Source organism: Papaver somniferum, chromosome 8 (assembly GCF_003573695.1).
Source record: "Papaver somniferum cultivar HN1 chromosome 8, ASM357369v1, whole genome shotgun sequence".
Taxonomy (NCBI): Eukaryota; Viridiplantae; Streptophyta; class Magnoliopsida; order Ranunculales; family Papaveraceae; genus Papaver; species Papaver somniferum.
The window spans coordinates 123570439-123597892 of NC_039365.1; the positions used below are offsets into that span (position 1 = coordinate 123570439).

At 34.8% G+C, this 27454-nt stretch overlaps 1 protein-coding gene across 1 annotated transcript; it reads left to right on the forward strand.

Moving 5' to 3' along the window:
* Nucleotides 1–13830: 13830 nt before the first annotated feature.
* LOC113302876 (protein RETICULATA-RELATED 4, chloroplastic-like) lies at nt 13831–20197 on the forward strand. The gene is made up of 9 exons (XM_026551835.1): nt 13831–13964; nt 15076–15771; nt 16666–16734; nt 17068–17199; nt 17289–17342; nt 17436–17480; nt 18988–19127; nt 19687–19812; nt 19897–20197. Exons 2-9 carry the CDS (start codon nt 15184–15186, stop codon nt 19943–19945), a joined length of 1203 nt encoding a protein of 400 aa, XP_026407620.1. The 5' UTR covers nt 13831–13964; nt 15076–15183; the 3' UTR covers nt 19946–20197.
* Nucleotides 20198–27454: the final 7257 nt, after the last annotated feature.

Sequence of the window (27454 nt, forward strand, 5' to 3'; positions counted from 1 at the left end):
GAAAGAGCCTTTGCATATGTCTTGAGAATCTTTATCTTGAAAGAATCGAAAGAGTTGTGGCAAACAATTTGTTGTTCCTTACTGTTTTGGATATAATACAAGGAATTTTTCCAGTGCGTGCACTCATTGAAGTCGAAAGCGTAGGGATACCGAGGAAACTAAGTAAACTAGGTGTACTTGCTTGGTCTGAACTATACGAAGTTGGTTTAGATTTTGTATAGGGGCTTAAATGAAGTATTCAATTTTGGACTAGGTCCGGGGTTTTTCTCGCAGTTGCAGTTTTCTTCGCTAACAAAATCTTGTTTATGTATTTTACTTTTCTATTTCCGCAATTGTAATTGTTTTATTTAATAATAGTAAATACACAAACGTTAACTCCGAATTACTTGATAGTGATCCTACAGAGTTTGGTTAAGTTGAACCTATTATCAAGTAACATCTTCGTTGTTTTATTATCTCGATCTTGTATCCATAGTTAATCACATAGTTATCGTATTGGTCTGATTTTGTACCATAGATATCACACGAAGTGTAAACCGATTAGTCTATTTATCGATTCTGTCCATAAACGATCACTTTCGGTAGAGGACTTATAGGTTGAAACAAAAAATATTTTGGTGTATTTGGGTACCGTGGTCTTTTCAATTGGTATCAGAGCAGGCAAACACGAAAAGATCTAATAATCTATGTTTGGTGCGATCCAACCTATAAGACATGAGCCGAAATAAGAAAAGTAAAGCTAAACTTATAAAGGACTCAGTTAACGTACATCAAGATGTTGAGAATAACCTATCAGAAAGGGTCAATGGAATTTGGTCTCGTAATTCTTTTTTGAAATCAAGAACAAAGTTTATGACTGATAACTTGACTTAGAATCATGTTCATGATAAGAAAAGAATGAATCCAAAAAAAGAAAGAACAAGTACCTAGTTCAAAGCATGTGTTGGATCCGACTATAATTACTGGTAGGGCTGTCAATATACTTCCGAAATACGATATCCGTTTCCGAAAATTCGACATCATATAGGATTTAATCCGATATTTCGGATTTCGGAATCGAAACTCTTATCGGAATTTACCCCCTTAACCAAACGGAACCGGTTTGGGCAGTTCCCGGGAGGTTAATATCCGACATCCGGTAACCTAGGGGTGTACTAGTAATTCCAACCCCAGGGTCCATCATGTCGAGAGTAGGGTTAGTTTTCTTTTTTTTCTCACTTCGTCGACCAACTCTCTGCAGACTCTGCTGCTGTGCAACAACAAATTATACTTCTTCTCTATAAATTAGGGTTAATCGATGTGCAACAGATTCTACTTCTTCTCTAGAGATTAAGGTTAATCGATGTGCAACATTTTTTACTCCTAAGTCCTAAAATTTCAAACTGTTAACATCAATTTTTTACCCTCTGGATCAATTTATTTTCAAATGATTCGGTGTCTGTCTCTGAACTTCTACGAGTTTACTAGTAGTTTCTTGTTCTCACAATCACACAAATCAATCAGGTATAATGATTTATGAAACAAATTCAATCACTGTCTCAGATGCAAAATTAGGGCAAAAAATTTTAGGGAAATTTTGGGATTAATTTTCAGTTGTTAAGGTTAGATATGTATGTGATTAGGAAAATTTGGGTTTAATTTCAAGTCATTGATTGATCATTTTTATCCTTTTTTTTTGTTAACAGGACAACAGCCATCAGGGAATAATACTTAGTAGCAGGACAACATGGAATCATTTTTTTGTTCAGGTAAAACCGACCCTTTATTTAATTTCAGATCATATCGATTGCAGCTTGCCTAATGTTTGATTGTTGATGTTATTATTGTTGTAAGCATGGAATTGAATGAGATTTCATAATATGTGTGATTTTATAATGATCAATATCTATAATCGGACAAGAAAGTATCCTAATTAGGCGACATCTCTTACGACCACTCGTTTAAAGACTTTTGTGGGATTAAGAAGCTATACGAGTACCGTTGGTGGGAAACTAGATAAGATTCACTAACAGTTATTAGTTTTCGATTTTAACCATTGCAGTGTTATTAGTTTTCGATTGATTTGATTGACTAACGGTTGTTGAAACTTTGATTGCGCCTACTTTGTTTATCCTTGATAATCTTCTCTTCTGATATAAAATTCACTCAAACTAGATTGAAGTATCGACGAAATATTTAGAACTATTTATAGATCTAAAGACATCTTGTGATCATTCATTTTTAACATACTCCCTTCTGTGTGTGATTGATCACAACAGATTTAAGTGGTGTTGTGCAGGTTTTTATTGAAGATTAAAGAAGATGTGAAGACGAAGAAGATTTCTTATTTAGTTCTCATATCTTTGTGTGTGCACAAACCTTGATCGGCTGGGATCCAACTAGAATCGGATTTATTCGATTAATTAGTTGCATGAGATCGGCATTCTCAATATATCTCTTTGAGATTTATTTTGATTGAGTGTGAATCTGAACGTAACTACTTTTATAGTTATTGGATAGATTGATCTAACCAGGCAAAGGAGTTTATTAGATTAAACGGAAAATCCTTTGCGTATGACTTGAAAGAATCAAAAGAGTTGTTACCAAACAAATTGTTGTTCCTTTACTATTTGGAACGATCCAAAGGAATTGTACCAGTGCATGACCTTCGAAGTCGGAAGCACTGGGATACTGAGGAAACTAAGTGAATTAGGGGTAGTTGCTTGGTCTCAACTATACGAAGTTGGTGTAGAATTTGTATAACGGCTTAATTTTGTCAGTATTCAATTCTGGACTAGGTCCCATGGTTTTTCTGCACTTGCAATTTTCCTCGTTAACAAAATGTTGATGTGTCTTTTACTTTTATATTTCCGCAATTATAATTATTTATTATAATTAAAAGTAATATACACAAACGTTAACTCCGATATACTTGATAGTGATCCTATAGAGTTTGGTTAAGTCCGAACCTATTATCAAGTATCACACTTTGGTAGTCGTATTTGTCTCGATCTCGTATCCATAGACAATCACACAAAGTGTGAATACTGATTTTTTTGTATTGTCTCGACTCTGTCCATAGACGATCACTTTTGGTAAGAGGACTTATAGGTTGAACAAAAAGATTGTGGTGTATTTGGATACCCTGGTCTTTTCATCAACTATACAAAGTTGGTAGTAGTCTTTGTATATTGGATTAATTCTTAGAATATTTAGAACTGGACTAAGTCCTGGGTTTTTTCTACGATTTCAGTTTCGTCGTAAACAAAACCTTGTTGTGTATTTACCTTTACTTTATGCAATTTTAATTATTATTTTAGTTATAACCAAACGTAAATACATTGTATGTTAATCCAACACTTTGGTTGATCCCTTTAGTTAGGTTCGGTTTCGAACTAATACTATATATCAAGTATATACCTTGTAGTTGTTATCTTCTTGATAGTTCGTGTCTATATTATATCATACGAGGCATTGAACTTATAGGTGAATGTCGAAAAGATTGTGGTGTACTTGGTACCCTCGTTGTTTCACACTGTAATCATTGTTAAAAGATTTTTCCGTGTTTTTGAGAGACACTCGGGCTTATTTTCAAGAATGACTTCAATGAGAAAAATTAACTCAAATATGTGGTATATATATAAAGGTGTACTCAAAAAGGTAATTCCAACAAAAAAAAAGGTCGGTTCTGTGACCACTTCATAGAATTTGAGCCAAAGTAGAAAACTAAAGAGTTAACCTTCGAGCAAAACAATCTGCGAACCGTTATCTTATGGAAAAGTTTTATCAAATCATAGACAGCTTTAAAAATCCCACGGACACTTTTGTTACCCTAAAAGGGTATTGTTGCACATAAGAGCTCAATAAGAATTTGTGATAGTCACTTTTCTATATACTAATATTAAATTCATCAATTTATCTTAAGTTTAAATATCAATTCAGATAATTAGGTAAATCTAAGAGCATAATTTACATATTAGATTGTTAGGTAGAAATTCACATGTATCATGTTCTCGTATCTTGCTTAGGAGTCAGATAGGCAAATAATATATTACAAAGAGCATAAGATTTGTTGATAGCCACATCAAGTCATTACATTTTGGATGATGTGGTTACACCAATTCAATGACTAACAAAGGTGCATAAAAGATAATAATGATAAAAAATTATTTAATTATTGGACCATTCCACTCAATCAGTCACGTAACCGTTTGAGGGTGGATACATCTCTTTGGAGCAGGGGCTCAACATAGGGAGATGTCATTTTTTCATTCTTTAAAGCTGATGTGACATAACATTTCAATATGTATTTGAGTAAAATTTCAAGTTCAAGGATAAAAAGTGTTAGGATATATATAGCACAACTATTTGAACCAAATAGAATACTTGTTAATTAGAAATCCTCATCTTACATGATTTTTGGAGTTGATGAGGATCTAAATCTATGTTGCTTAGAAAGCACAAGGGTGAGTATTTACACACTCACCACGAGATACAAGCCAACGTTTTGATTTATGCAAGACTCTTCCTTTTGATTTTCTACCATTTGGTCTAGAGAAGTTATCATCAAAATCATTGTCATCATGGAAGGAGATGAAGTTGGAATCTTTACTTGAGTTTGTCCGCCTTTCCTTGAAGGTGCATGATAACTTGTTGATGAGATCATTGTACCCAACTATCATCATGTTCATGTTAGCCAGTTAAATAGTTTCACTAGCCGATAACTCCTTGAAATCCTTTGTAGTGGTATGAGTACTTTTAGGATCCCATATTTTTGAAGCTTTCTTAAAGTTCTTGGAGTATTTTGTGCTAATATAATCTTTCTAGTGGAGTAAGCATGACTGATGTTTTTTACTAGTGGAGTAAGCATGACTGATATTTTTGGGATATGATTCCTTGATATGCGGATCAAGACCCATTATGCTTGAACCAAGATTTTTAAAATTTAGAATATCAGTTACACCTTTTAGAATGATATTCAAGGTGTCTTGCAGATTATTGAAATGACCGTTCTCTAACATGAGCTTATACTTTCTACGAATTTGTCCTTCTGTAATACAGAAGTAACAAAACTTATGAGCTCTGATGGGATCAAAAAAATTTAATTTGGCACAAGGCACACCAGAAGGACTTTTCTTTCTTGGAGAGACAGTTTTTTCTTGGTCAGAAAAATTCAATAGTTAATTCCTTATCGAAGTAGAGACACTTTGAGCATGATCTTTTGGAGCGGATTTTGATAGAAAATAATGAGTACCATTATCAATCACTTCTTTTAATTTCTTAATTTTTTAAGAAGTCATGGATAAAGATAATTTTTTCGATTCACAGATAGTGCTATAAGGAGTACGAGGAGCATCTTGTAAATGTTTAAATTCCAAGGCGTTTTTCTTTTTTCGCGACAAGAGTGGGATAATTTCTTTACCCACAAAGACTTTGTCTTCAGAATGACCCTTATTCGTGAATCTTTTTCATTAACCTTACCAATAAGATCATTGACTATGTTTTTCAGCCTGTTGACCTTAGAAGCCTGAATTCTAATACGTTCAAGAATTTCAGCACGTTCTTTGGCTGCTTCACTTTCCACTTTCGGCTCAGACTCAATAATGAGAAAGTAGGGATAACCATTGTCAATACTTGACTATTTTATGGGAACATGATGTTTGTATATTTTGATAAGGAAGAAGATCCAATCGTATTAACAGAATCAATAATGATAAAGTAGGGACAACTTATGGTACGATATCAGAGTTTGAACTCTTGTCCGTATATTCAGATCGCCACAAAAACAGACTTGTTAGGACCAACGGTATTTGACTGCTCTTTTTCTAATCGAAAAGGAGAGGTCACTAATTAACCACCAACTTTTTTGTTCGGCAAAATATATGGACAATACCTAATACAATCACAAGTCAGTCAAAACAAAGACCCTTGAATAAGATCGTATATAGAGGTTTTCTCTTTCTCTTCCAAAATCAATATGTCTAGACTTAAAAATACGTGAACCTGAATTGATTTGATAGATCAAGATATCTCTAGATTATTGTATAGAAGATTTATTGGACGATTTCAAAAATCAATATCCAAGATCCATCTAGCCATATCCAAATCAAGATGATCTGAATTTTAACAAGTATGAAACTTGCAATTTATCTTTCAAGATATGAATTCAACAAGAAAAATTCTTGTGTTTTTTATCTCAATTAATAAGGAATTAAACTATCTAGATTGATTACATACTACTTATGTTATTCCTATTATAAAGATAAATAATATAATGCGGAAAAGGAAAATACACAAGACACCAGAAGTTTCGTTAGCGAGGAAAACTGCACCTGCATAAAAGCCCGGGGACCTCGTATAGCTTTGAACACCAAACTGTATTAAGCCACTACAGACACTATCCTACTATTAGATTTTAGATTGGAATGGAGTTGAGACCGAATTGACCATTGAAGCAATTCAGATGCAGTCGTGTTCCTTACGTCTCATGAACCTCGTAAGGATTTACACAATTGATTCCCTTAGCTTATGTCATTTACATCCTAAGAGTTTCTTTAACCTCGGTATAGACTTTTGATACCAATCTGCCTTTAACAGATAAGCCTATTTGATTTTCTTTTTGATTTTATAATTTTGCTTTGGAAATCTGCCTGCAATAGACAAAGTCCAGTAAACCTCACGAATCCAAAACACTTACAATCAATTAGCTGAGAAGCCTACCAACCACCTCTCAAAAACAATCCAAACAAATCGAAGAAGAGTGTAGATATATATCGATCTTGAGGAATCGCAAAGTCTGAGACGAAGAGAACTTTGTGATTTATATTTATTTCGTTTTTGATGTATAATTACTAAAACCTCAAAGATCAATAAGAACAAGATCCAACTACAAGAATTATTAGGTAAAATATAGTCTGATCGGGCTTCATGAATCCCTAAGTGAAGCTTTCACAGTCGTAACCTAATTATGTTTCACAGAGAAAAACCTAGGTTATAGAGAATGACTCTATTTTTCAACTAGGACACAAGAGTATAAGGTATTATGAAATCCAGTTACAAGAGTCTCTCCATTTATAGATTTTCAAGCCTCCAGGTAGCTTTGGATTAAAGCTAATACTACTTGGAATTCAAGCAAACACTTTCTCAGTTTAATGAAATTCTTATTAGGATCCAACTAAGCATTTGAGATTTATGCCTTGAAATTACACAGAAGAATATGAATTATGGTCAAGAGTACAATGATGGTTCATGGTGGCTAAGTATGTGTATCGGGTATGCATACCTATGGACAGTCCACGAACTCGGACTGCAAGGGTATGCGTACCGGGAATGGATACCATGTCATGCTCAAACTCAGGTCCCATAGGTATGCGTACCTTCCTCCTTTACGGAACTCACTAGGGTACGTATACTGGGTATACGTACTTACCCTGACTCCAGAATTCAGAAAGTTTTGAATACTCTCTTTAAACAATTTGAAATTTTCTTAATGGCGTTAGATAATAAATAACATTGCTTAGGAAATTTTACAAACGATCAACTTGAAACAAAAATATTTCATGAACAATAAATTGTTCTTAACTAAGATTGTTAAGGATATAAGAACATCCATTGCTTGAATCATATTTCAAGAGATTTATCAAGATAAGATTGACTCGAATTTTTTTTTTCAATATCAAATCTACGAAAATTGTACAACATAGTCTCATAAGATGGAATGCAAATGTCGTGATAAATAGGATGGGATAAGTTTTCGCATACCTCTTTATCGATGAATTTATCCAAAGGTATTCGTTTGTTCTTAAGTTTTCAATCTTCGAGGGTTATTCCGTAATATATGGTCGGTTACCATACACTAATCCTAGTCCAAGACTTGACTTTAGTAGAATAGAAATCATGATATAGTTTTGTGCTATTAACATTGACAACAAGTTTGGAATAACAAAACTTGTGAGATCGACCAAGCAATGCTCTAACATGAGAGAAATCAGTTATGAATATGAACATAGTTGGAATTTGCTAATTTCGAAAATATATATTGGAAAACTTTAGGATTTTCGAAATTGATTGATCTTGTTTCTAAACGAGCCTTGGGGTCCTAACTCCATAAAATAAAAAGTCTTGTATCCTTACAAACGCATCTCTTAAACACACCCATGTAGTGTGGGAAAGCCAAGAGATAAGAGTAATATAATTGGGTGAAACATCTTGTGTTACCTTTCATTTAAAGTATTCCATGGGATCAAGAAGCCTCTAATCTTACTGTTGGTGGAAGCTATATTTTTATTTAGTTTTCATATATTTTATTACTTATTATGAACTAATAGTATAATTATCTTTCGTAGATCAACCTTGTTTATTCTACAGTCTTTCTCTTCTAATATATGGCCACTCAAGTTTGTTTTAAGATTTGAATATCACTGATCCAAGTGATTCTAGATCTCTGGGATAGAACTCCTGATCAATCAACATTAAAAGATTATGTTATGTGTGTTTGACTAATAGTTGAATCAAATTTTTTGCAGCGGTTACTTTGAAGATTGAAGATTAAAGACTTGAAGAATTTTCTTTTTGTTAGAGCATAGCTCGATTGAACCCACCAAGCGTTGGTATGTCAAGTTTGGTTGTCATGTTTTAGTGAATCAAAACTCATCTAAGAGTCACTTGATTATGTACTAGAGACAACTTCGTATATGTTAGACTATAAATTATAGGATTATGAGACATACAAGTATTACTCGAAGACCTAAAGAATATGAAGAAGTAACGAGCTACAACGACGACATCATCCTTCGTCTTGACGTTAGTAATATTGACTTGAACTGTTTCATTCCTAATGTATCTTTCAAGTCGTGCTATATTGAAAACATAACTGCGAAGCTGTGAATGATTATACTCTAGTAGTGAGACATGACATAATACGAAGGATAACGCTTATCTTTTGAACTTCGTATATATGACATCGACATAATCGTATGAATGCTATTGTGATTATGTGTATGGGTAAAGGTGAATATTTCATCCTAGGTAACAATGTTTACATTTGTTTGAAGGAAGTACATTCATGAACTTGCTTTATGAATCGAAAGGGAAATCGCTAGGCTTATTGGTATTGTTATTCGTTGCATATCTTTGGATTACCAATATGTGTGAGTTAGTATAACCGATCATAACTTGTTATGTATCTTGGTATAAATAATTACAATGCCTGACTTATGATTTTGTATGACTGGTTTTTATTAATTAGTGTAACCGATCCTAAGTAATCACCTGAGATGGTATGATCGATAGTAATTCGTGTGACCGATCACAAAAGAGTTGTGTAATCGATCCTTGTAATTGGTGTAACCGGTCCTAGTAATTGGTGTAACCGATCCTGGTAACTGGTGTGACTGATCATAAGAAATACCATGAGTATATGGTAACTGGTCCTGGTAATTGACGTAACCGATCCTAGTAATTGAAGTAACCGGTCCTGGTGACTTGTGTGTTCGATCACAAGTAATCCTGAGGTAGAGACGATCCTTGTGATTGGTAGAACCGATTGAACCCATGATAGTGATTTTATATTTGATCAATCACATAATTTTCTTGGAATACAGATGAACCAATTCTAAACTTGTTTGGAAGTGTGGTATAATCGATTCGAAGATTGTAAATATGAAAGAGGATTAACAAAGAAAATATGTCAACATACTTTGAACACGAACAATAACTCTTATCTTTTATTATTCAAAGATATTCCTTAATTACTCAAGGAGATCCCGATCCAAAATAAATTAAGAATCTTTTAATTAAGGTTGTTAGTTTTATATGCTTTAATTATCAGCAATTAAATGCATATCTCTAGAGAATAAAAATTAGTAATCTGCATTTACTAATTGGAGATTTTCTATTGAGAGATTACGAAAAATATTGGACAAAGCATTTCCAGGAATTATGAAAACCGATTTGGGCATTTATTGCATATCTTGAGAATATTCGTTTTTGGAAATTCCTTGGTGTCCAAACATCATTGGTCTATAAATATCCAAGTTTGCATTTATAGCAAACTATCCTAAGAGCCATGCAAATTTCATCTTTTTGTTGTTTCTGTTGGAGCCGTCTATCCGGAGAGGAAAGTACCCTAATTAGGCGAAATCTCTTACGACCGCTCGTTTAAAGACTTCCGTGGGATCAAGAAGCTCTACGAGTACCGTTGGTGGGAAACTAGATAATTGCAGTTTATTTTAGTTTTCGATTGATTTGATTGACTAACGGTTGTTGAACTTTGATTGCACCTAGTTTGTTTATTCTTGAGAATCTTTTCTTCTGATATAAGATTCACTCAAACTAGATCGAAGTGTCGATGGGATCTTTCGAACTGTTTGTAGATCTAAAGACATCTTATGATAATCCATTGTTAACAGACTCCGTTCTGTGCGTGATTGATCACATGAGATTCAAGTGGTGTTTTGCAGGTGTTTATTGAAGAATAAAGAAGATTTTAAGACAAAGAAGATTTCTTATTTGGTTTATCGTCGGCTGGGTTTCAACTAGAATCAGATTTATTCGATTGATTAGTTGCGTCAGATCGGCATCACCATATGGTTTCTTGTTGGAATCTATATTGATTGATTGCAAATATAAACTCTGCTACTTCGATAGTTGTTGGATAGATTGATCTAACCAGGCAAAGGAGTTTATTAGTTTAAACGGAAGAGCCTTTTCATATGACTTGAGATATCTTCATCTGAAAGAATCAAGAGAGTTGTTACCAAATAGATTTGTTGTTCCTTTACTGTTTGGAATACGATCCAAAGGAATTGTTACAGTGCGTGCAATTATTGAATGTCGGAAGCGCAGGGATACTGAAGAAACTAAATGAACTAGGTGTAGTTGCTTGGTCTCAACTATATGAAGTTTTGGTTTAGATTTTGTATAGCGGCTTAATTCTGAGAGTATCAATTCTGGACTTGGTCCCGGGGTTTTTCTGCATTTTTGGTTTCTTCGTTAAGAAAATCTTGTTGAGTCATTTACTTTTCCTTTATGCAATTATAGTTGTTGTTATTATAATTTAAAGTAAATTAAACAAATGTTAACTCGGCTTTACTTGATAGTGATCCTATAGAGTTTGGTAAGTCCGAACATATTATCAAGTAATCACACTTTGATTGTTGTATTATCTCGACCTCGTATCCATAGACGATCACACAAAGTGTGAATACCGATTTGTCGTACTGTCTCGACTTTGTCCATAGGCAATCACTTTTGGCAAGAAGACTTATAGGTGGATAATTTAAAGATTTTGGTGTATTTGGGTACCCTCATATTTTCACTTTCCAGTTCTGATCTTTGGGTTAATTCTTACGAACTTGATTCTTTAGGATTTAAAAGCATTTTATCTTGATAAACTAATGACTTGTACAAGATCGAGCAAACTGTTTAGTTGCATTGATTTTCTTGGATAGATCTTGTTCATTGAGATTGGTTACTTAGATAATTATCGTCTTGGTTTGATATATTGACCAAATGAGTTTATTGATATAAACAAAAGATCCTTTACCCTGCTTTATCATTGATATAAAGATTGATTTGGGCGATCGATAAGTGAGTTGGTTACTAGAACAAATTTAGTCATTTACTGTTTCGGTTTACTATCTGAATGAATCGAGTAAAGAAATCTTCAAACGGTGAAGCAATTCAAGATAGTGAACTATGTTTTGACATTCTCGTGCGTAATCCAGATCGGTTATAAGCGTAGGGATACTGACGGAACTAAGTAACTAATGAGCATTTACTTGGTCTCAGCAATACAAAATTGCCGTAGTCAATTTGTGTAGCAGATTTAATTTTAGGGGTATTCAAAACTGGATTAGGTCCCGGAATTTTTCAGCCAAGCTGTTTTCCTCGTTAACAAAATCTTGTTTGTCATATGTTTACTTTTACTTTTTGCTTTATGATTTTCATAGTTATAATTAAATGTAATCATACTTGTAGGTTAACAACATCTTTATAAAGATCTCATAATTAGTTCGACATGAACTTTGATTATTACCAAGAACACCTTGTTGAAATATTATTTCGATAAGATTATACAAGGTGTTTTTGCATAGGTTGATATCGAAAAGACTATGTTGCATTTGGTACCCTCGTCATTTTAATTTTCATTTCTTCATATTCTAGTAATGGCTCGAGACGTTTTTGGTGAAACATATGAAGAATTATAGAAAACTTTTAGTAGGAAAAAATAGCCGAGAAGGTTTGAGTGGAGAGTTTGAGGAGGGTGTTTACATAAAAATTCAAAAAGAAAAAACAATAAGCAATTTTTGTTGTCGTTGGAACTAGGTCTAGCCTGAGCAGTTGACTATCCTTTGCCACAGTGCAACTTCCAATTTGCCCTGCCACGTTGACCATCAAATATAAGCATTTTCTTCCTATTAGTTTCGGTTGGATTAACCCTACTTAAGTTTTCAAATTTCTACATTGTTTGATCTCTTGCAAATCTTTTTGTAGGAGGAAATGTTTCACTTAAGACGAACCCAAAAGGCTATTTAAAACCTCAACTTTTAAATTCAAGCGGGGATCTCCATATTGTCTCATACGTTTTACGTCATTTATGTGAATAAAAACAATGGGATTTGAAAAAAAAATTATTTCTACATACCTACCAAAAAATAAGGGTTTTTCCGAAATACTAAATCTCATAATCTGCCGGTTTTAATTTCGATGGTTAAAAGTCCGTTGATTTTCAACGGCTCATTTACGAGATAGTAGTTTGGTGATGTTATAGATTTCAGAATGCGCTCATTTTTAATAGGAATGTAGGGTTTTGTAAAAGGATCATATCCCAAAATACTAGTTTCAAACCGTTATTATTTGTTTTTTATTCACCAGGGTGACGTAAAATGCGTGAGATAGTGTGAGAGGAATCTTTCCTCTTCAAGTTCTCTAGTGTTTCTCAGTTTAAGTGTTTGGTGGTCTACTACGTCAACTTGTATTAAGAAATCGTCCTTTTCCTTTCCTCACGTTGCCTTCAGGCGTGGCACTAGTTGTAAGACTGGTAGGTAAGTTACGTCCATATATTTTGTTTGTAAACAAGTGACGTCCATGAACTATGATATTCTCGTCTTAATAAGGAAAAATCATGTGAACAATAGAGATGGGAGAAACACGAAGCTAGATTATTGGAGCAAGGAGGAGGATTAGTTTGAGAAACTAATGTTTTTGAAAATTTACCTGTTAATTCAATTATTTTCAATTGGGACACAATCTTAAACATGTGATGTATGTTAAGATTTGTTCCTAGGATGTATTTTTTGTACAGTTTTTACTTTTTAATACAACCTTTTTAACTCAAAAAAAGGAAGAGGATTAGGCTAACTCCTATGGACTAGATTGAACTGATAGATTGGTCAAAAAGTGTTGCAAATCATGAAAAAAATGTGGGAAAAAAGTTAGCACTAGCATTGAATAGTTCTCTCTCCTAACAAGTGCTCACAGTTCAACTATCAGCGAGATTGAAACGCTGAATGGTTCAGCGCTCAAAAAGCGTTTTTAACGCTGAACGGTTCAACGTTGGGAGATAAATTTTATGATCTAGCGGCTGAGAATTAAAACGCTGAACCAAACAGCGCTCAGCGCTGAACCAAACAACGTTCTACAGTGGTTCCAGATGACATGGATGACCAATCTACCTGCTAGATATCTAGTCCATAGGACTTAGGAGGTTGCCCATGCTAACGTGGATGGCCAATCTAGGCATCTAGCAGCTAGGTATCTAGCCCATAGGGCTTAGCCTAAAGGAGAAAATTAGGTTAACTCTAAGAAAGTTGATCTAAACCGTACATTGTCTTCGAGATCAAAGATCTTATATAAAAGTAAATCTAAAATTTCATTTTTATTTCTCTGTTTTGTCATCAATAAAAAGAAAAACGACAGAGGAAATAGGGGGAGGAAAAAGAACAAAACCAAATCTTGATTTTGCTGAAGGCGATTCGAAATAAGTAAGTGATTTTACTGTTCTGTTATTCCGTAATTGATTGATTCATATGCAGGAGGATTTTGCTTAAATTTTGTATCTTGTACTCTCTCACAGTGGAAAGGTAGGGTTTTTGTGTAAATCATGTCTATGTTATGAGGTAATTGTTGCCCGATTTTGTGATTACTTGATCATGGAGTATTGGTTTAAATAGACATTTGGATTCAGTCTTACATACTACTGGCGTTGGAAGGGTTTTATTTTATGATGGAGCTAGAAATTGTTTAGTGTACTGGATACTGACATAAAATATGGTTTCTATTTCATTGGATTGATTGTAGAGAGAGAGCAATGGTTCTCTGTGTGATGTATGAATTTACAGAGATTTAACTCTAATCTGTTGCATAAATCAAAATAACTTGAACTTGCAAGAGACTTGTTGAGTTTGAATCTAGTTATAAGTGTTTCAACAGCCTATACTTTTGGGTAACGCATAAGAAAAATTATTTGTTGATAAGTTTGGTGTTTATATTGAAATTTTGAGATATTGCGTTTCAAACTGTGATCCCATTTTTTTATTTGATTTGTTTGATATGTAGGAATCAGAAATATTTATCTAGGGTGGTAACTAGGGCTTGAGATGTGTCTCTCTTAAAAAAAAAATCGATGACTTGTGAACTGTTTGCCTTATGGTGTTGAATCTTAAAGAGATTCCTTTAGAAACGGACATATAAACGCAGTGTTCTGTTCATGTATACAAGAAATGTACGTGTCTTAGAAATGATTTATATTCTATATTATCAGTTATTTGATATTCTTATGTATCATTAGAAGTCAGACTCCATCTCATTCTGATCGATTCATCAAGAATTTTATATGTTTTAGATGTGATTAACTTGATTCTGGAAAAGTAATTGCCGCTAGATATCTTTAGCTTTCCTACTGTACCTTTAGAAGTCAGACCGCATCACATTCTATAGCTTAATCAAGGATTTTATATGTTTTAGATGTGATTAACTTGGTTCTGGAAAAGTAATTGCCGTTGGATATCTTTAGCTTTCCCATGGGTTGTCTAGAATTATTGTTTCATAAAAGCTAAAGCTAATACTGACCTCTGCTTACCTACTACTTTACAGTTCTACTCCTCTTCTTCTCTCTGTACCAGTCCGGCAATCCAATAACATTAAAAGTGTGAGAATTCTCACGCCTCACTGTTACTACTAAGATCTTTAGAAGAGAGACATATGGCAATCACTGCGGGATTCAGTACGTCAACAAGGTCTTCTTTGAGTTTTCTTCAACTCAATCTGAACCGTTCATCAGCATCATCTTCAACATCAGCATTTAATAATTCCTCCAATCGCCGTCACTTCTCTATTACCACAAATCCTGCTAACAATACCAATAATAATTTGTTGAAATGTCAATCAAATAGTTTAAATTTAAAAAGAAGAAATCCATCTATAGTAGTTTCCTCAGGTGGTAATAATAATAATAATGGTGGTGGTGGTAGTAATGATAATGGAGGTGGCAGTGGCGGTGGTGATGGAGATAACGGGAATAGTGATGATGAAAATGAGAAGAATAAAGCAGAGGCGATGCTGGTACTGAGTGCGATTGGGAGGTCATTAGACAGCATACCATCGGATCTTGCTTCTGCGATTGTGGATGGAAAAATACCAGCATCAATTGTGCATAGGTACCTCAATCTGGAGAAATCAAGTGTTTTCAAATGGTTGCTTCAATTTGGTGGATTTAAGGAGCGTTTGTTAGCTGATGATCTTTTCTTAGCTAAAATGGGTATGGAGTGCGGGGTTGGTATCTTTACTAAGGTCAGTTCTTTTTTTCTTCTTCTTTTGTTTACTCTTATTTTCTAATTTCCTGAGATTTTTTTTTCTCTTTATTTCGTAACACTTTGTAGCGCAATCCTGATTAAGAAAATGAAATGCATTGCCCAACTAATATGAACTGACTAGTCTTCTATTTGCAATTCTACTAGACTGCGACAAATTTCTTTTTGTTTCGGGCCATCTTCTTAATTTGATAACGTATGTTTTCAGTTTGTATTTTAAATTTTATTGAGAAATGGTCATGTTTTGAAATTTATGTAGATTTATTTTCAATAAAAGTCGTGTATAGTGTTCTGATTAATTTTGAAATGAGAAGCTCTACTTTGTTAGATTGAAAAACATATGACAGGCAGTGTTAGATTAAATAACATGACATGCAATGTTAGTTTGATGTGGGAAGCTCAATTTTAAACTGAGGTGTACTCTTGCCCGCAATGGCTAGTGACAACCTGCTTTGAGAGAATTGGTGCTCACATTCTCATCTAGGCCAATTTCTCATTCCTGAGAAACAGAGTAACTCAAACAGGCTCTTAATGATCTGTTTCATACTATCGTCATCATCATTGGAGCTAATTGGGAATATTTTTCATCATGTTGGTTCTGTAATTTTAGCATGTAGTTCATCCTTCTTAGGTTACAGTGAGCCCTTCAACTAAAGCTAGTTAATTACAGCCTGCAACCTGATGTTGAATCTATAGAGGCAGAAAATGTGCCATGTATTTTTTTTTACAAAACTATTTCATGAATAACTGTTATGTACTTATTGTCTTTAACACATATTAACATTTGTTAGACTTTTGCACTTATTCTTTTTTGTTATGTGGGGTATTTGGGACGTATATCTGAGCTCAACATTGTTCAAATTCAATTCTCTAGACTGCAGCAGAGTATGAGCGGAGAAGAGAGAATTTTATGAAAGAGCTGGATTTTGTTGTTGCAGATGTGGTATGTATCTTCTCATGATAATAATATGTCAGCAGCAATACAGCTTATGTTACCTTTTATTTGGTTTACATTCTTAAGGAACAGCATAATTGCACCAGCAGGATCAAATCTTATTTAGAAAGGCTGGCCTAGTAAGACACCGATTGAGTAAACTATTTGCATTTTTCCTTTGTTTATTCTGTTCCCATATCTAAGGATCATAACCAAACAGGAGCAATTACTGTCAGTAAATTTTTAGGATAGTAACTTTGCTAGTTGTCCATTCATTTTCTAACCTTTTGTTTTATTTTTTATATAGAATCTTTATAACCTACTTTCCTGCTTTCGTCTTAGGCAATGGCCATCATTGCAGATTTTATGCTCGTCTGGCTTCCTGCTCCGACTGTCTCTCTTCGGCCATCTCTGTCAGTCAATGCTGGGTCCTTGGCTAAGTTCTTCCACAGCTGTCCTGATAATGCCTTCCAGGTTACTGTCTGCTTTCCTTAAAAGTATAGAATCATTGGATTTGGTTACACATATCCACGTGGCTTTAATGTTGGTGATGCTCATTGCAGATAGCTTTAGGTGGAACATCTTATTCATTTATACAGAGACTAGCTTCAATAATGGTAAACCTTTAATGCTGTATTAATTTTGTAAGATTCGACCCTGATTTCCCGGTAAGATCCAAGAATCTAATAGGGCTAGCGTTTATTCTGCAGCGTAACGGCGCCAAGCTTTTCGCAGTTGGGACCACTGCTTCCCTGGTAGGCCAATCTTTCCTATGTTCATATGGTTCCTAATTTGGTAGTATGGCGTGCTTTCAAGTATATAAAATAGTTTTCGCTCGCACCTTGCACTTTTGCCTAGTACTTTCATGTTTATAGCATGTAATAAATCTCTACATCTCTATCTCCACTCCAGAGTGACATAAGAAGGATGACAGTAGTATATAATTAGACCTACGGACATGCATATTTTTGCTACAGACATTGCAATTTGAATTGAGTTGGTTGTTATCATAATGTTTTAATGTCTATGATATGTCTGAGTGATATCTGGTCAATATCCATATTCAATACTTCCTAAATGTAGATATCCAATTTAGGTTTAATACTCTAAATAGTTTTTTCGGACAGGTAATGGTTGACATTGGTTGCAATCGTATTCACCTCTTAATTTGTTAAATGGGGAGACAAATGAGAATGCATAACACTGCAATTCTAAGCATCTCTTGTAGATCTATTAAAAATACCCATTTTGTTTGAGATTCGTCAAATTTCCCCTGATATCTTTGAAGTTCACTGTGAAGTAGAAACCCTAGGTGTGTACATTTTTGTTTCTTATATGCTAAAACAAGGAAATGAAGTTGAGTCCTCTTAATCAACTAAATAACCCTCTTCTTTTTGTTGGGCTGCATAGATAAAATGTTTGAATAGAAAAAAGAGAAAGCCACTTCTTTTCTCAGATGTAACCTTAATAGCTTTAATTGTTACCGGCTAATGCAAAAACATGTATATCAGAATACTCTTATTAGTATGAAAATGTTAGGGCAAAACTTTCAGGGAGGTTCTAAAATGACCAAAGTAACAAGCTAGCCTACAAGGAAGTTAGAAGGGAGACAGGTGCTTAGAAGGAAGACAGGTGTTTAAATGTTACTGATATTAGTTATCTGGTTCGGCCTCCATTGAAGAGTATGCGTATGCACAATTATCACTAAAATAAGCAGTATCCTTATAATATGATTTGGAATATACTGTAGCTGAGGAGTTTTGTATTACAGGCTATCTGGTTTGGTTTATTTGTCAGTGGCACTGAAACTGTTATCCAACTGTTATCCTCTGGTAATATGGAAGGAAGATGCTTGACATCTTTATTTAAGACCGAACCCCCCTTCTTCCAGACTAGCCTCTGTTCTCTGTTAATACCTAGAGTCCTTTTCTTCTCCAATAATTTGGTTTTAAAAATCAAAGAAGATTTGGCTACACCGAGTCTCTTATGTTATAACTGATAGTATTTACATCAATTAAATGTGAAAGTGACGTGAACTTCAGTGACTATGCTAGATAGAAGTCCCATGACTACTTTCATACTATATTTTACTATCTTAGGCGGTAATAGGCTATTCGATAATCACGCCGTCCTTGTGATACTTCTCTCCACTGTCAAGAGGTGGCGTCTTCACCTTATTTCAGTATTCTTAGGTTACAATCATATTTGTTGATCCAACCATTTCAACAATTTGTTGATCCAATCCTGTTGCTACATTCGTAGGTTGGTACAGCTGCAACAAATGCGTTGATAAAGGCAAGAAAGACTGTCAACAAGTCCTCCGAAGGTGAAGTAGAAGAAATTCCTATAGTTGCAACCAGTGTTGCCTATGGTGTTTACATGGCAGTTTCAAGCAATCTGAGGTATGTGCCTTGTTGAATGGTTACAAAATTCCGTATCATGGTGCAACCTTACTTTGATCTTTCTATATTTTGTTTCTCATGTAGTTACTGAATACGTGTGCATAATCGACTGTAACCCGTTCTCTATTATGGTACCGTTATTTGGTTGAAGCACCTTCCTAGTTAAAATAGATCCTGACATTTTTCGTGATGAAATTCTTCTTTCAGTTTGCGAACTTCGTTAGAAAGCAAACAAGCATCCATTGATCCTTCTATGTTCTAATGCTGTATCTTATATGATGTACAAGTGAATTTGTATTCATGCTGGTGTTCAATGTTATCTTCTACTCGTATAATATATCTGTAGTGCTGTGCTTTATAAAACAAAATAATGTTGTCTCGGTAGTCATGAACAAAATAGAAAAGTAAAAACACGAGTTAATCATATGAACCATGAGAGTGTAAGCAGAATTATCAATTGCTTGAATAACATGCCAACTAAAGCACACAGTTATTGTTAACTTCTTAAAGTTGTCGTTTGGTGGTTTCCTCTGACAGCATGCTCTTCTTATGCATACAGGTATCAACTGCTAGCCGGTGTAGTGGAACAACGGATTCTAGAGCCCATGCTGCACCAGCACAAGCTTTTACTTAGTGCTCTGTGCTTTGCTGTTCGTACTGGCAACACCTTCTTGGGATCATTATTGTAAGACTTCTTAATGTTTAATCTCATCACGACTTGGCGAACCATGCCCAATTTCTCAAAATGCTCGTTAACTTGTTTGTGCAGGTGGGTGGACTATGCACGCCTGATAGGAATTCAAAAGGTGGAGGAGTAGAGAAAAGGAGTAGGATCCTAAAAATAAATACAGTTTATTAAGTGTTCTTATCTAGGAGTTCATTCACCCTCCCTTTCGTTGTTTCATTTTTATGTACTGCGAGAAGTGATGATATTCTTTTGGATCACATTACCAATAGGCTAAGTGGGATGGCCATTATCCCATCTTTTAAGATCAATTTTGGTACTGCTTTGAACTCTTAACATTCTCCTCTTGTGTGTGGTTAATTATCAGTCTCAAACTCTCAATCAATTGCAGAAACTTATACCTTCAGTACAAATCAATAACGCAACATGAAGGGTATTGTATTGTCTCGTGTTAATTCAGTTCTCACGTTGCACTTTCCATAAAAAAGAAGTTCTGTTACCATCATTCTTTAAAAACAAATGGTTTTTGCCCGATCTGATGGCTTAGAGACAAAATTTTTAACTGATCGACCGTTCAGGTTTCACTCAAAGTGCTACGAAATACAAAAGATAAATCATTTTTAACTGATCGACCGTTCAGGTTTCACTCAAAGTGCTGCAAAATGCAAAAGATAAATCTCGACTGAAAATGCACCCCTTTTTAAGCAAAATGTACCCCTTTTTAAGCCTCATCCAACGGTTTTGATCTCTTCTTGGAGGGCTTCCTTCTCTTTTTCTCCTTCCGCCGTTACAGTGTCATTCGCACCAGCATTATTTTCTCCGCTTATTCTCCTCTTATTTTCGACATTTAATCCCTTCAATTCAAACTTGGCTAATCAATTCCATACGTTACTATCCCTTTGATTAAAGATACCCATTAACAACCCCTTGAAATGTTCCCCTACATAAACCTCAACAGAGGTCTTCATCTTCTAAGGGTTCTCCATTTTTTCCCTCACCAGTTTCGCTCAAAACTAGAGGTGCACATACCCTATCCATACCCGCCAATCCTACCCTACTCGCCAGTGTTTAACCGTATCCTATCCTACCCACTATTTGGCGGGTAGGGTGACGGTTCTTACCCGCCGTTAAATGGGTAGGATGACGGGTAAAGATCGAAATTATCCTATCCTACCCGCTTACCCGTCTAATAATGAAAAGACAAAGTAATCCTTGTATTGTTTTTCCTCCTGCCTATTTTTTTGTTATTTTAAACATATTAGGGGTATAATGGAAACTGGCCTTTTCGTCTACCTATCTCTATTCCGTTCTTTCTTATTCTTCCTCAAGTCGAACACAAAGTCACATAAACCCAATTCTTTCTCAGTGCTAACTCTAGACCTTACTCTTCTCGAATTTATGTTCATCTTTCAAGGTCTCGGTTAAAACCCTTTACTCAGTTGGTTCGCTTACTCCCTAATAATCTAATTCCGGCAAATCTGATGGAGAAGTTATGAATTGACGTCCAATCTTAGGTAAGTCCATAATAATCACATAATTATCATTTTTTTAGTTGATAAGCTGAATGGGTTTTTCTTTTATACCTGAAGTATGTTGTATTGCTTGGTGGTTTCGTTTGTATTTGAAGAAATTATTTGAAATCAGTTGAGTAATATAATTGCCATTATGAGAAATTAACATGCATGTTAACTGATTGATAAAATTTCACATAGGAGTTTAGTTTGTTCCACATGGAGGACGAAATTAAGGTTAGAGTCTTGATTTCCCTTTTATTAGTAACTGATTTTGAATTTTTTTTGAAAAACCCTATACTACTGAAATAGGATTTGGGAATTGGGATTTCTCTAATTTCTTGTTTATTTTGTGATTGAGTGATTCACTTGAGTTGAGCTTGATAGCTCAGAAGCTTGATTCTGATTTGAATTTGGATGTTTAGTTTTCCATAAGTGAGTGAATTTGTACTTTTGTAGCTCTCAATAACTAAATGTGATCCATACCACGGAGGATGCATAATTCCATACCACCAATATCCAGTAAACTATGCGTTTTAGTGGGGATACAATCCTAGATTTTGTGGCTAAGAGTAAGACAGATGGTTTGGCTGTGTGTCCTTAACTAATAAATGAAGTTACATGTATTATGCCATTATCCTTGTCTCACTAAAACATTAAAGAACAAAAGATCTTTGAATTTGCAGTTGTACATCCTAGATCGTATGGCTAAGACGATATATAAAAGATCTGTTTAGAATCCCTTGGTAGCTATGGAAAGGTTAGTTAGGGTCAAACCAAAGTTAGGATTAACTCGAAACAGAGAAAGTTATGGTAAAGACATTGATTTAAATATAGAAGAAAGCTCTTCTTTAAGAGCCATAACTTTCGGTCTATGAACAGACTAGAGTAGCAATAACAGTGGGTGAATTTTTCTAGTAAGGTTAAGGCTAGTGTTAGCCTCAGACTATTTAAGTGTTTTGCCTTTGTCGCTTGTTCTTCGAAAATATCAGTTTTTCTTGATGTAACATTTCTAGGAAAGTCATTTATGAAAAAAATGTGAATTGATTCTCCGAGCTCGTAGTTAAGTGCATGAACAAATTATGCGATGTTTGCAAATCTTATGTAATTATTCCACTTTAACTGCCCAGTTAGTCAAAAGTCCAACAAATGTTATTTATCTTTGAGGCTCACAACAAATCATATGATGAATATAGGCATATACATGCATTTTTTGAGTCAAATGCTATTTATCTTTGAGGCTCACAACAAATGCTATTTCTTTTAGTTAAACATGCCTGGTCCAACATTTCATTTTTCTTGATTTTAGGCACATGCTTGAGAAGTTCACTTTACACTGTAGTAGTTAGCATTTGGCACAAACATTTATGTTATATATTTATCTGTTGTCCGTATTGTCGGTAAGTACTTGACAGATTTCATTTTGGAAAGATGATGTACACGTACCTTGTTGTTTTTCAAGTACTGAATTATTAAAATATACTGAAATCAGAAGTTGTGAATGATTGCCTTTAACGTGTAATCAATGTAGTTAATATCGGATATCGGTTCATCTCGTCCGGGACCGATACACTGGTACGATTTTATATCGGGGATATTATCGTTGAAATATCGGTTCTAGATTTAGAGACTATAATTTTATATTAAACATTTCTCCACACATTTTCGAATAAGATATAATAGATAACATCAATTTTATCAAAAAACAAAAGAGTAACTTTAGTAGACTTGCTTCGAGAGCTACATGCACCTCTACTACCACCTGGAAGACTTTCTTCGCGAAAATTACCCTTAAACTTTATAGAAAACGACCAATACCGTCTCATATCAGGAAATGTAGGAAAATTTCGTATCGACCGATACGGCCGATATTTGACCGAAACGGCCGATATTCGACCGATATTATCGGGCGAATATCGTATCCCCGATATCCTTCTTATCGTATCGTTCTGGGCCGATATCCGAAATATCCCCGATATATCGGCCGATACGGCCGATATTGACTACAGTGTGTGTAATTAATTTAGTTTGTGCAAGCTTAGTGTGAGAAAAAATGGTTCAGATTACAGAAGATATGTCAAGGAGACCTCCTATTCCCTCTCAAGCTGCATCTCAATCTGTGCAACGAAGGGCAACTGGTAAGACCAACTGAGATCACACCTTACATTATTCTGATTCAACATTATATTTTCCTTCCTTGTGATTGGTTTTGAGATTAAAAAACGTTTTTGGTTATCAATAGACATGTATGTATGCTCTTAAACTTTTCTAACCTTCAAGTTTGTTAGGAAACATGGTACACAAATTACTGGTTCTGTCTAGGGAAACCATTGTTTTTCTTTTCCTTTCATATAGATTTATTTGGTTTCCCTTGATATCTTAGTTAACTTCTAATTGTCAGTGACCTTAGCTAAAGGTGTAACAGACTAACAGATGTTTTTGGGGCTATCAAAAATTCTAAACTGGTGAGCATGAAAACTAATAGATTTCTTGATACCGATTACTGATTAATATTGCTACATAAGATTTGAATAACTAGATACAGTTGATTTCGTGATAAGCATATGAGATAGTTAACTTGTCAGATGGAGTAGTCGGTTGGTTAATAGTCTTTTTTCTACCTTAGATTTGAAAAGATTTCTCTACAAGACTTCAATGGCCTCGGTACTGCTACATATATTAGTTAAAGAACTTAATATTAGTTGTATGTTGAACCTCGTTCTCTTTTCATGATTCTGCATTGTTGATATGTTACGACTCTTAATTAATATTTGTTAATCAGCTTTGATATGTAGCTTATAAAGAGATTTTGATGTTGATTGAATTTATTTGTTGTTATGCAGCTTTATTTGGTGATCTTAGTATGTGTTCCATCATTGTAGATGATGATTGAAGAAGAAGGTCATATGAAGAGATTTTGATGATGATACTCGAATATGAAGAACAAGGTTACGTGAAGAACACGGAATTATACTGGGATTCATCGTCGATTTTGAAAAGAATAGAACTTTTGTTTCTTGAGACAAAAAATGGCTTTGTGCCTAGCAGGATGCTTTTGTTTGTTCATTTTTTCGTTGCTAGATTGGCAGTACCATTAGATAGGCTAGCTCTTATTTGCTGTGTTGTTGCAAGATTTTTTTTTGTTTTCTGGGAAGCATTTTTTGTATACACAGTCAAGGTACTAGTAACCAGAAAGTCCAGAACAAAGAAAGCTAAAAAAAAAAGGTTATACCCGCCACCCTATCCTACCCGACCCGCCAATTAATGGGTCGGATAGGATCTTACCCACTTAATGGCGGGAAGGGTGGCGGGTAAAAAAATTCTTACCCGCCAGTTAGCGGGTAAGGTGACGAAATACGCCATATCCTACCCACCCTACCCGTTGTGCAGCCCTACTTAGTCAAAACTACTAGGTCACTACTCTTTTAGTTTGAAATTTTTCTTAAATTTGTATTTGAATTTGTTGTTCATGATTTTTTTTTTTTTTTGTATTGTTGCAGAATTTAGATGGTATACGGGGAAAAGAGCTGCCATTCATCTCAAATAAATCACTAAAATCATCACTGAACTACCCATCGTTGTTGTGTTTTCCAGTTTTAAATACTATAGAATGATAATCTTGCTGAATTTATCAGCTTCCCTACAGTCACTTTTGAAAGTTCTTTTCTCTTTTTTTTTTTTTTTTTTTTTTTTTTTTTTTTTTTTTTTTTTTTTTTATATGGGTGAGTTTTCGTATAATCCAATCCAGAGGATTTTGGTTTAGTCAGGTCAATTGGATTTTCTATCACATTTACATCTGCAATAAGCAACTGCAGTGGTGCGAGTATAACCAAAGACCAAAGAGGGAAAAAAGACCAAATTTTGGGTTTAGTCTGGTGTGTGACGCTACGGTGGAAAGACTAAATTTGGTCAGACGTACATTATACGTTCGCCTGGTGTGGGGCATGGACTATACCAACGCCTGGTGTGGGACGGGGACTATACGTTCGCCCGGGTAAGAAAGATTCAAAAAAAAATAATAAAAAAGAAATAGAAAAAATGGGGCGGAGGTATTAAGCCCGCCCCATGTAATTTGAATTTGTAAAGAATGGGGGGTATAATGCCCGCCCCATACAAAATTAAAAAAATAAAAAATGGGGCGTAGACTTTGCGTACGCCCCATGTGGAGCGTAGACTATACCAACGCCTGATGTGGGGCGTGGACTATACGTCCGTCTGGTGTCGGACGTGTACTATACGTCCGCCTGGTGGTGGGGCGTGGACTATGCCAACGCTCGACTATATTTGGGTTTAGTCTTGGTCCCAGACCAAATATACTCTGGGTTTTAGTCGTCGATCAAAATTTGATCGATAGTACGTTCCACTACGTCTGTTCAAAAGACCAAATATTTGGGTTTAACCGCCCACTGTGGACGCTCTAAGGGTTTATATTTGGTATTCATTTAGGATATTTTGTATCCAAATCAAATTAATTATGTAGTCTTACACACACATATATTTTGAATTTGATCTAGAACTTAGAAATAAAAGGAATGACTAACTGTTGATAGGGTTGTCATTTTACCATGTTAAGCTAGGTGGCGTTAAGTAGAGTTCTCACCCTTTCTACTATTTGAATACAGGATGCAGGAAGAACCCAGTAGGATGTTTACGATACTACTCAAGAAAAACACGCAAGGAGAGATCCTCGAAAATAAGGTCGAGGGGCCAATTATAGTTTCAGAAATCAAACGAGTATAAATATGAGTATAAACATGAGAATCATATGAAAGCTATGGTACATGAAATATGCGCATTCCCTTGGCTGATGTTAGCTGAATGGTTATAGGGATATGGGGGCGCTAATTGCAGCTGCAGTTCCGTGAAATTGTGATGTTGATGAACTGAAATGGTTGTGAAGAATATTCACTGAAGATGGTGGTGCGCTGTAGAGTTTGATAACGGAAATTATCGGAAAAATATCCGTTATCCGGTAAGTCCAACGTAACGGTAATGGAATTGAATTTCAGATTTCCGTCGGAACTTAACGGATATCGGTTAACCGATAATTTACAGCGACAGAGCCAATATCCGTTACGTTTAGTGTCGTTGACAGCCCTAGTTGGAAGATGGTTCTTGCTTAGATGGACATCCCACCAACCCTCTCTTTAAAGTGTTCGTGATCTGATTTTCGTTATGCTTAGCTAAATCAATAGCTTTCTTTTGGAAAAAAATTATGATAAAAAAGGAAACTCGGTTAGGAGCTGAGCTACTGTTGAGCAGCTTAGGGATGCCTCTTCTTTCGAACTCATGAACTCAGGATATTGTACTTTAAAAAATAAAGTAAAAAAAAAAACTTAAGATATTGTGATAGCCAAATATTGTTATCTGCTCTTTTCCTGAATTCCAAAATTTTAAAATGCCATTCTATAGATGAATTTCAAGGACATAAATTTTCGTGTTGATTCTTGTACAATATGTAAATTAGTGACGTAAATGTGTGATTTTTAGTGACATAATATGATTTTTTTTGGCTATCCATAGTGTACAAAAAAATAAAAAAAAGGCTTCCATGAAAAACAACATAATAAGTCGTCTCCTTCTACTACAATCATTCCACCTACTTCAACAATACGACCCAGAGACCCATTAGACAGAGCGGCATATCTCGGTAAATACATCTTTAATTGGTATTCCCATGATTTATCACTTTACCAGTGCCTCCATTTCCAACGAAGTGTTTGGCATGCAAAATAACAATACTTCTGCAATGAAACAAACAAAATAAGTTCAACAAATGCACATCATGGTTTTTCATAGCATTTCCTCTATCGTATTTCATGCTATAACACAAAAATCAGTCTAGAGTGAAAGGAAATGATGAGAAAGATTAAAAGGGTTGAGTTATACCCCACACTGCTCTGGGGTTAATTGTAATGTGCAGATTCGGCATTGAATATGGCATTCTATTTTAATCTTCCAGTAAAAAAATATACTCCATGACTTGTAGATGTTTCCAGAACAGACCGTGCCCATCTTGAACTTTATCTAAAATATATTTAAATAAAGTCCGCCGTTAGTAGTAGATTGAGATTCAGATCAATAGTAGATCCTACAAAAGTGATATATTTTGTTACCTGAATTAAATGGAA